The following is an 11570-nucleotide window of genomic DNA, read 5'->3' on the forward strand; positions in this document are numbered from 1 at the left end:
CGCTGCTTGGTGTGGCCTCAGCTCTTCCAAGTGACCCAGCAAAGGATGAGGCAACCGAAAAAACGTAATAACCTCATGAAAGATGATTTCATTGTGATTTGTGGCTTTCAGACAACTTCAGGAGAAGACGTCCGTGACTTTGCCAAGGTACTAAAAAACAAATTTCGAACAAAAAGATATTTTGCAAAGCACCCACGAATGGGCTACCTGCCTGTGCAAACTGTATTGGAGGGAGACAACATGGAAACGTGAGTAGCTCTAATGTGTCTAAGTAGCAATTCATTTGGTATGCTCTTTGAGCTCCCCAGCTGGTGCCAACTCCCTTCACTTCCTAAATGCATAAAGCCTCTTTATTTTTTTCATTTTTGTTAACCTCGGCTGGCAGGAAGACACAAGCTGGGATTCCAATTGCCATTGCTTTTATCTGTTTTCACCTGTCCTTATACAGGAACTTCAACTTCAGTTAATAAAAGAAAAATACTTACCATCTTACTGACAGCCTTATAAACTTGAGAGTTTGATATGGCAATTTGGAGACTAATGATCTCTTCGTTAAATTTTTATTTTCTTCCAAATGGGTATCTTTCTGTGTTTTTATGTTTTTAATTAGGCTACTGTGTTTGCAAGCTTCCCAGCTGATTTCATCTTTTCTCACCCTGTAAATTTAGTCTTATTAAATGACTTTGAAGTCTTTATGGAAAAAAAAAAGGCAATAATGATGCACATGGAGAAATCAATGAGTAACCCAGTTCCCTTTGTTTTTTTTTTTACAAGTTTAATCAGTTGTTTAATGGCAATTGCATGCAGCTTGTTCTCGCTCTCTCTCTCTCTTTCTCTTTTTTAATTTTAGATTTCAATTTTTTTCTCACTTTTTGGTTGGTTGCTCTTCACAGTCATTCATGTTGGTCTGTTGGATTTCTGTTTTTCAGTTGTTGTGATTTTTTTTTTTTTTTAAACCTTTCTGTAATTATTTTGCTGCTGAGTTTCTTCTGCCTCTCTCTTCACCTCCTCATTTTTTGTCTTGCAGTCCTGTTACTCTGATCAACTTCTGGCCAGTAGATTCTGCGTGAGTACTTTTGCTGAAGTGTGCTGCTGCTGCTACTGCTGCTGCGTTCCCTCACTTTTTTTTGTTTGTTCCTTTGTTTAGTTTCACATAAGTTCATTTCCTTCTTTCTTTATGATTTTTTTCTTTGCTACACTCTCTGAAGGAAGGTTGTGGTTCCAAATGAATAGAATGGGATAAATCCGGGAATTCCCAGCAATCATGGATTGTGCACTGTATGCTCTTTCTGGAGTATGTATGTTCATCGAATTAACAGGAATTTTGGTGCAGTCCTACTAATGCTTTTGAGAGTTTGTTGTTTAAAAGCCTGTGTTTCTGAATAAGTGTCGATCCCTCTGAATGTATACTAAATGCTTTTTGAAAGATAAGAATTGAACTTGATGGATTTAATTCAGTTTCAGGAATGACGTTGTTTTGTAGATAAAGCTATAAATTGGTTTTACGCACAACCATGCACACCCGCACACTCACATGCCCCAGTTAATCCAAAGCTCACTGGATATTTTATTACAGTTTTTTAGATACCGTAAAATTTGTGAAGGCAGGTTGAAATGGGGAAACGTTTACTGTATTTTTTTCGTCAGTTAAAAAAGCAGGATTTTTCAGCTATGAACTGGAATTTCATTCTTGCACCATTTCTGCACGTGCATTGTCTTACTATTGTAGTAATACCCTCAGCATAAACTAAAGATACATATATTTGTCATTGTGGCATTTGCTACTACTAGTGTTACATGGATGATTTTAGAATAATGTTAAATAAGGATTATTTTTAATTCACATATTGATACCTATTGAGAAACTAATAAATAGAATTTTATATATTTCTATATGGTGAAATGTATATGGCTTGCACCTTCATTGAATTTTTGGTAGAATAAACCATAGTGAAATGTCTACATTTGAATATTGATTTATATTTTTTTCATTTGAAGCACAAAAAATTGGGAAGTCAAATGAAGTGCTCTTCCTCTAGGAAATTTACTTTAAGCAACCAAGAAACACATATGGTACTGCAAACCTCATATTTTTGAGGATTCACCCACAGAAAACGCCATAAGGCTGGAGCCAGACTGAAATAGAGGGGCTTTGAACTTTAGGATGCATTTTCTTTTATAAATGCATCTAGGGATGATTGCAGCTTACTGTATACTTAACTGTGGATCTAGATTTCTTACCCTTTAGAACAACTGAAAAGTTAGAAGTAACATTTAAAGAAAGCTTGGATAATGTGGAATGCCATTGCTTTATCTGACATAACTTGAAATTAAGCTGCCATAACATGCTTAATTCTAGTTCACTTACAGCAATAACATCGTGGTATGCCTACACCAATAGTGTCACACCAAAGGTTTGGTGTCATCTACTACAGGGAGTTTAACTCGCATGTAATACCTAAGAAAACTTGAGAAATACTGAGAAGCAGGATTTGCACGGAGAGGTTGCACCTTTTGTCAGACCAACTCAGGTGTCTGCCTGAGCACAATCCTTTTGTGTCGCCTGACAAGAAAGCAGAAAATTAAGAAATGAATAGTGGCTGGGAAGAATTGCTCTTCATTTTGTTCTGCTAACTTTGTTCCTTTCCTTCGTGCTAGACCACCAGGGCTACAACACAAGTTACTGAGATAGCCAGGTTTAGAGCTGTTTCTCAGTTACAGGGCTGATTCCAACTTCGGCAGTCAAACCTCTAATTCTGGTTATCGTAAAACTTTTCCATGTTTTCCAAGATCTTGCCTCTTTCTGGGGCTTTCGTGCCAGTTTTCTGGTAATCTTCAAAGTACTCCAGAAGAGCATAACCTAGCAGCATTCAGCAATGCTAGTGCTATCCTGACATCAACATGTGGTATAATATCTGGAACTGTTTACAAATACATACGTATATATTTTTTATTAGAAGTTAGTGATTCTGACTGCATATTATCCAGTATTTTGCACAGATATACTACTTGCCAGGCATTAAAGGGGCAACGCACATTTTTTGTGCGAATTTATGTCTTATTACTTGGACTGTGGGCTGTCAGTGGCACAAATACAAATTACTTGATTCTACACTTTCAAGAAGGATCAACTGAAATGCTGAACAGCAAGAAAAGTGCCCTCATCCTGCCAGCCAGGTCTCCGGAGGTGCAGGGAATTGCAGGAGGTGGTATTTGCCAGTCGATCGCCACTTGACTTGACTGGAATTCCCCAGGCTGTTCCTGCAGACCCCAGCTTGAGCAATGCAGCTGTGGAACCCTTGCAAAAGGGGTGGTTATCTTGGCTAAATATTGGCTATGTCTCTCAGCCTTCTTGCTGATGGTTCAAACTGATTAGGTGGACTGAGTACATGTGCTCAGAAAGGAAAGACAGTGAGCTCTAGCACAGATGGTCCTCTAAGAGTATGTCTACACAACAGCCTGCAGTGCAGCACAGTCATTCTCAAGCTGGCTCAGACACTGGCAAAAGTGTAACTCTGAGCAGCTGAATTCAACACGAAGACTGCAGTGCTTCTCAACAGGTTTGCTTTCATAAGCAAACTTCTAAAAAGCTGTTTGAGGTAGATCTCCATTGTAGTATGCTCTGAAGTGGAGACAAACCTGGAAATGTAGCCTCATCCCCTGCCTGCAGTTGACAGAATGACAGCAGCAGTTCCAACAAGTTACACAACGCTGTGTTGTCTTTAAAATGCATATATATTACACACCTTGTTCACTTCTGAAGGTGAAGCTTAGTTTCAAGGCAGCAAGTAGGCGATCATGCAGTCAGGCCCATCTTTGGCCTTGCACTACTGCCAAAAGGGACATCACTTCTCTTCATTGCCCAGTTGGTCCCAACCAGGGGCTGTCCTTTCCTTTGTACTGGTACAAATACATGTTGCAATGCCAGGGTAAGAGGAACTAGGAGAACGATCCAGCTCAAAATTAAAGTTACTTTTAACACAGATTTCCTAGTCTGCGCACAGTATTATCAGCAATATTTGTGTGTGCATTGAAACCAGGACCTCTTCTTTCATTGATAGTACCAGCTTAGACCAGCTTAACATCTACTGTATGTCAAACAAATAAAAAAATAGGGATACCATCAGTTTATCACAAAACCGTTGTTATCTTGCTCCATAATCCACTGCTCTAGATAAATTGCATCCTTTTCCCCTCCCTTCCCTTCAGTGTAGATGTTCTTATACAAAATAGGATATCAAGTTGCAGAGAAGCAATTGCCCATCTGCATGAATCTCTGCTGTACTGAGGAACTCTGTGAACCGAGTATTTATCCTCTGTGTGTAATGTTTGAACATGTGATGGGTAAAAGTACAGTCAGAGGCCAAAGCTCATTTCAGACAAAATGAGATTCGTGATACTTGGCCTGTAATGTCTTAAAGAGAAAAACTTTGCTGTTCTGTGAGAAGAGACATTAATGATATTGAATTTTGTGTATCCAGCACACAGCTCTATGAATGCGGAAAGATCCTAATTTTCTAGAGCCCTTTGCGGGCTGATTAGAAAACTGGAAGATGACCAATCTAGTAGATTTACTGCAGGATTATCAAACTCCTAACACGGGAGCATTACAAACCACAAGATAATTACAGTTTTGGTTTATAACCAGTAAATATAAAACTTACCTGCTCTTGCAATGCAGTACAATGCCCGTTGGGCAAACCCAGCCTGAACTACAGTATCCAACAATTTAAAATGGGAGGAAAGTCCTTCCTCAGTCAGGAGTTCCAGAAGGAGAGTCGGCAGAGACAGAATAAAGAGAAGTTGAAATTTAGCAGAAATACGAAATTGCCGTACAATTAGGAAGCTGCATCATTTTTTGTTATTCCAGCACCTCCTGATACACGTAGATTGGCAAACTCCCACACGGCAGCACAGGGTGCTCTCTGAACTGCATAGGCAACATAATTCAATGGTGATGTTTTCCAGAGTTGAGGCTGTAAGAAACAATACTCTAATTCATGAGAAAAGTCCCATGAATTTTTTTCATCGATAAAAAAGTGAAGAGGACCTCATACCATCTGATTTGTCAGGCAGAAAACCCAAAATAGTTGACAGTGTCCTCCTGTATAACACACTGCTCTACGGTTCAGATTACAAGTCTGGAAAGACGCTAGGCAAAATCATCAGTTTCTGCAGTGTGTTATTAAAGGCTTGTTTCAGACATTTTATGTTTCTTGTATTTATTTCTAGTTGCTTGTGGAGTAGTCCTTAAAGGCTCTTTTAAGTGGGATGTGCTGGAAGCAGGCACTGGATCGGGACGGGAGGCAAAGGAGAGGTTCCCAGCAGGGCTTGTGCAGCTGGTGCAGGGCTGCGCGTGAAACAGAATTACCAATGAAGGAGGCAGGTGTGAAGGGAAAACCGGGGTGAAAGCTCATCCGTAAATCCTTTGGAAAAGGCTTCTTCGGGGATTGGCGTGAAGAAGAGTCGTTGCAACAGACGGATTGCAAAATGGTCAAAATCCCCAGTGTGGTACCACAAAACATTGCACCAACAGCTTGAGGAGGCACACAGCGCCTGGAGTTATAACTTGCTGTTTATCAAACATAGCGTAAACCATAAGGCATGGAGATGTGAGGGTATAGGCATAGCTAAGTGTCTTTTTACTTTTAAAGGGGTATTTGTGATTAATCAGTGTTTTCTGCCTTATAGGCCTGCCTCGTCCCCTCAGCTTTCACATGATGATACTCATTCACGCATTGAACATTATGCTAGCAGGTATGAGACCAGCTGGATGTTAGGCAGATCTTTCTCTAAACAATCATTTAAAAAAAAAAAAAAATCCCAAAGGCTGGCTGCCACCTGAGTGCTTCTTAAAGAAACAGGGTTTGGGGCTCTGAGATGCAGAGCATTGCCCGTGGTTGCTGCTAACCAGCCTGTCAACTAACTTGCATGCCAGAGCACCTGTGTGGTCAGAAGTGGCCTTTAGGTCCTGTGGGGTCTTCGTTAAGCTGTGCAGTCAGATTACCGACTTTTTAATAGGGCCTGTAGCGATAGGACAAGGGGTAATGGTTTTAAACTAAAAGAGGGTAGATTTAGGTTAGATGTAAGGAAGAAATTCTTCACTGTGAGGGTGGTGAAGCACTGGAACAGGTTGCCCAGAGAGGTGGTGGATGCCCCATCCCTGGAAACATTCAAGGTCAGGTTGGACGGGGCTCTGAGCAACCTGATCTAGTTGAAGATGTCCCTGCCCACGGCAGGGGGGTTGGTCTAGATGACCTTTAAAGGTCCCTTCCAACCCAAACCATTCCGTGATTCTATGATTCTGCATAGGGTTTTGTTTTTATTATGGACCCTGGTGTAATCATATAAATCAGAAGAGCAGAAACCTCCAACCTCTATGTGAATCTCAAGTGCCGTTTTAATGTTAAGTAATTCACCTTGTGGAATACCACAAACAGAATTTTTCCTTGATTTGGAGGCTTAAAATAGTGGTATATTGCTGCTTTAGTTCACTTGTCTGCTTTCATACTGCTCTTAAGAATCAAAAAGTGGGTTAATTGCACAAAAAAGAAAATGTTTTTCCACTAGGCAAGCGAATTTGCAAGGGTTGAGGTAATGAAAAATAGTCATTCCAACCTCTGCTTTCTCTCCCCCAAAATCACTTGATCAGGAGAGGTATTTCTGAATTAATGCAGAGCATTTAGGAGGGGCTGAGTGTTGAAAACCATTGAGAAATGACTGATGGTTACAGTTCTGATGATGACATTGCCAGGTACAAAGCAATTTGTGTAATCCCCTGGCATCTTAAGGCCTTTCTTTGACTGTGGAATTAATTAATCGTGAGGACTGGAATATCACCTCAGAGAAAGGGTTGAAAACTTAGAAGTGAGTTTAGCCAGGTCATTGTAACAAACAATCTTTTGCGATAGCTTATTGCAAAACTTTGATAGTCAACAGTGAGTGTAAATCAATTTGAATTTCAAATTCATCAAAAACATCACGCTCTTTAATTCTTTCAGGAATGTTAGAGCAAATAAAGTTTCTGGAAAGCATAATTGATTTTAATGAGTCTTGTTTATTTTTCCACAGGCTAGCAGAAATGGAGAACACTAATGGTTCTTATCTAAATGACAGTATTTCACCTAATGAGAGCATGTAAGTAGGCTGTTTTAATATTTTTGACATGCGTTTTCTTGTGAAGGTTAATAACTGTAATGAAATTCTGTGGTGCTGAATTTGCATGGCCGTGTACCACATATGGTTCAATTTAATGATGAACTCATGTTCTTTCAATTTGCATCGTAATGTCTAGATTTATGGCTTATAGCTTAATACCAAATTTATGCAACAGATGATTGATACCTTCAAAATTAAAATTACTAATTTCTTCCAAAAAATTACTGATTTATTCAGCAAATAGTTCCCGTATTACTTGGAAAAAATGCTCATCATCTGATGTGTCTTAAGGACAAAGATAAAAAGATAACCCTTCTATCTGAACTGCAAGCTTAATCATGGTTAAATTGCTGTAAGCTAGAAAATGTTGTTGTGGGCAAAGTGTCATTCAAAAGGTTAGTGGAGCTAAACAGAAATCTTTGGTCTACAAACACCCGAAATACATTGCAAGTGTAAGCCAGGAGGGACTCCTCCTCACCATGAAATACTAGAAATAGTAAACTTTAAGCTGGACAGATCACTGGCAAGCTTTCATTGTACTACTTTAAATGTAAAGTCATAAGTAAAAGTTTTAATTGTTAAGAAGTAGGTCAATCTAATGTCACACCGAGACCTTTTTGTGGTTTTCTGACACGGTAATATATTTCTCCTGTCATGATTTTCTTGATCTTGTTTATTCTCTGAACGAAAGGACATAGAACTAGAAAACTAACTGTGAGTAATGTTTCTGAAAACAGGATAGAAGCACATAAGTCATTGTCGTGCTTGAAAATTTGGTCTTAGTTATTTAACTGTGTAGGAGAAGCCATAGCACAGATTCTAAATCAATCAAATATGAAAAAACTCAAATCCCAACTTTTCTAAGTGTTTTTTCTATTCTACATAATCTCATCCTTACCACAGTTTAAGGGGTGGATTTTTTTGAAAATTCAGACAGAATCTTCTTTTTATTAAATTTGTAGTGGTCCTTTAAAGCACAGTACTTTAGCCAGTTTTCGTTCACTTAAATTGAGATTCCAAATCATTAGTATTTTATAAGGTTGGTTGTGAGCCTGTGAGATGTTCTTGGGTAGTAATAAAGCTGTTTCTTTGTTTCAAATAGTTTATCTTTTGACTTGGTGGGATTGTTACTTACCAACTTTGAAAGAAAATCCCCTACAACCAAGTACATTGTTTTAATATATTAATTCAAAAAGGAGAAAGTTAAAATGACACCTCAGAACTGATACATACGCAGTCAGTATAATTTCACGCAGTTAATGAAAACTTTGTTTCCAGGTTGTATGTCAATTTTGTATTGTTATAGATAGAAGTAATGCTATTATATATGGAATTTCCTGTTGTCCCCACTGTAATATTTCAGTTTCCTTACACACAAAATCATGCGTAAGCAGTATCTTTTGTATTACGCTTTGGTCTTACTGTTCAGTTCGTTTTTTGGTTAATTAAAAGTTGTATTAATATGATTCAGTTAGTAAGTTAACCACTGACTACACGGTTTGTTACTGAGTTTGTACTATTAAAATGAGAATAAATCTGTACATTCTGAATTTTGGAAGAAATATGACCCAGATACAAATTGCAGCAAAATCAGAGCTCACCATGAATTCGCAACTGCAGTTCTTTCAGTTTTGTTCGTCAGGTTATGCTCAAGTATTATTTGTTGACATTCTTACGGGTTTGGGATTATCGGGCTTATAATTGCAGTTAGAGCGACAGATGGAGACAGGGAAGGAGGGAAATAAAGAGGTAATGTGTATATATACCACAAAACATTTTGATATGTAGTGTCATTGCAATTATGTATACAAAATATGTGCAGGCTGAAAATAACACAAAAAGAGTATGTCTTGCAAAGTGACATTATATTGCAATAGTTATGCCACTTTTTCACTGTTAATTCACTTAAGATGCATAAGGATATTTATAAATGCAAAGCAGTTGTTTGAAGGAAATCACAGTTGAAGTGTTTCATGAAAAGTACAAATTTAGGAACTGACAAGCCTTTAAAATCTTGTTTAGAAAAAGGAAAGGGTGCCTGTTGTGAAAAATTAATATTCCCCTTTTATGAACTAATGTCAATGTGCTCTACATTGCTTTAGCACTCCTGCAGTCTATAAAATGGCATCATTAACATTTTCAGGAACAAAATGGAAACAAGGAAAATTCTAATTTTTGAACAATAACAGCTATTCAAAATACCTGTTAAATTCTGGATTACAAACGTAACAGAAAAAGAACTAGGCTGAATTATTTTGTTGTAAGTAAGTACTACCAGAAAAACAACGTTCCCAACAGCAGTGTCCTTTTTTTCTGTCCTCGGCTTGGGGTGTCAAGAGAAACCCTCCATGATTTCTCACAGTTACTGCTGGTGTGAGCTGCATAGCTTAGGGCCTGGATGTATCTCCTGAGCACATAAAACACCCACGTAATTCTGGGAGATGGTCAAGGTCTTCAGAACTGGATTTGCTTTTCTCTTCCAGAGATGTTTCTGTTTCAAATGCCAGACAGCTTTGGGGGCAATAGAAATAGAGAGAGAGATCATATGTATTAAATATAATATATTTGTATTCTGATAGTGTACATCACTTGTAATTTAAAAAAAATGCTCAGTGAAAGATAGCATAATTTCTTTAGAATAAGTCAATATTTTTTTATTTCACCTCATTTACAATTTTATAGAGAAAAACAGATAAATAGAGGACACCTTTATTACATAAGGAGAGTTTGTAGGTGTGAAAATAAATGCCTTGCCTTTGCTTGAATGACCCTTCCACAACACAGATCAGACAGCAGAAGGTGGCCTTTTTTCTCAAGCAAATTCCTAATTGAAGTTAGGCAAAAGAGGAAAGCTGAGGTTGTCAGCTGTGGCAGAACTTGGCTTTAAGTATCTGAGAAGCAGAGGGGAAGAGAGGTGGACTCTGCAGAGACGGAAAATTATCAGAGACTAAGTGAAACAGTTCAGCAGATTTTGCTTTAAGGTACATTGCTCTGCTGCTTGTTACAAAAGAGTTCAGCAAATCTCTTTGTAAGAAATGAGAGACTGGGAGTGAATCATCTCCTCATATTCACTGTGAAGTTGAAAATGAGGAAGGGAACAGCCTGTTTCATCCTCCTCTGTTTTCCAGCGATGATGAACACTTGTTAATCCAGCACTACTGCCAAAGTCTGAACCAGGAGTCCCCCCTGAGCCAGCCCCGAAGCCCTGCCCAGATCCTGATTTCTCTGGAGAGTGAGGAAAGAGGGGAACTGGAGAGAATCCTCGCGGACCTGGAGGAGGAGAACAGGTGGGTTGCGCCGCCAGCTGCCGCAGCCCTCGAGCATGCGCTGCAGGGGCAAACGAAAGCTTTCTCTCTATAAGTGATGAGGCTGACATGGTATTGTCATTAATTCGTTCCCACTTCCAGTGCGGTGATAAGTCAGCACTGTTTCTTTCAGAAAACCTCCAAAATGGCAAGCTTCAAAGACATACATGCATCACCTAATACTCATAGTGCCACCTGTGACAAGCTCTGCTGGCTGTGTTTCGTATTCCCTCCTGTTCTACCGTTTCCTTTATTTCCATGATAGTAATGAACTTCATGCCAGTGTTACTTTATTTTGCCATTACGAGAGGGAAGGGTGTGCAGATTTCTGCACCCCTGTCTGGGAAAGACAGGCAGAGGTTCTTGGAAAGACAGGCTTTTCTCAAAAAGGTTGGCCACTGGGATACGTGAGGTTTTGAAATGACCTTAATGCATTTCAAGTAAAGAATCTGTGAAATAATTGTGCTGTACAGTTAGATGGAATTCACTTTGATAGCATTTTTAGGGATAAAATGAGTTAAAAAGTTGCATTGTCTGCAGACGAGTTCTTTCATGGTGGTTCAAACTTGGGTCCTCTTTTCTTTCTGTTTGGTGTTATTTGTTGCCATTTCTTTAGCCTTTCAATATCAAATATAATTTACCACTTTTAAATTCAAGTTTAATTGAAGTTATCTTCATTAATCACAAAAAAACCCCCGACTGCATTGTTGGAGCATCACAACACTGCAGTCCTCTTTCTATGGTACTTTGGAGTCGTGGGCCATCAGCGTAAAAACTGGTAGATCTTGACCCTGGCAGATTCGTAATTGCAACCATGAACTACCAAAATTAGACTCTGAGATAGAAATCATTTAGTTCTAAAAAAAAAAAAAATTTTTATTTGCCTTCTGCTATCTTCAGCTTTTATGATAAAGTCTGTTGGCATTTTCATGCTCTTTTTTCTTGCTTCTTTAAGAGTGTCGTGGTCCAACCTCAGCCAGCAACTGAGCACCACACAGCCGCTCGCTCACTCCCCTCCCCGGTGGGATGGGGGAGAGAATCAGAAGAGTAAAAGTGAGAAAACTCGTGGGTTGAGATAAGAACAGTTTAATAATTGAAAAAAAAAAA

At 38.8% G+C, this 11570-nt stretch overlaps 1 protein-coding gene across 3 annotated transcripts in view; it reads left to right on the forward strand.

The window, feature by feature from the left end:
* DMD (dystrophin) overlaps window positions 1-11570 on the forward strand; it is a 1230427-nt gene that overhangs the window by 1190815 nt on the left and 28042 nt on the right. For 2 of the 3 annotated variants that reach the window (XM_009283051.2, XM_009283049.2), the window contains 5 exons: window positions 112-248; window positions 1028-1066; window positions 5692-5757; window positions 7072-7137; window positions 10287-10445. In XM_009283051.2, the coding sequence (XP_009281326.1) occupies window positions 112-248; window positions 1028-1066; window positions 5692-5757; window positions 7072-7137; window positions 10287-10445 (467 nt within the window). The remainder of the gene's footprint in view (window positions 1-111; window positions 249-1027; window positions 1067-5691; window positions 5758-7071; window positions 7138-10286; window positions 10446-11570) is intronic. The other variant, XM_009283050.2, reaches the window with a different exon arrangement.

This window comes from Aptenodytes forsteri, unplaced genomic scaffold (assembly GCF_000699145.1).
Source record: "Aptenodytes forsteri isolate BGI_AS27 unplaced genomic scaffold, ASM69914v1 Scaffold2, whole genome shotgun sequence".
In the NCBI taxonomy this organism is placed as follows: domain Eukaryota; kingdom Metazoa; phylum Chordata; class Aves; order Sphenisciformes; family Spheniscidae; genus Aptenodytes; species Aptenodytes forsteri.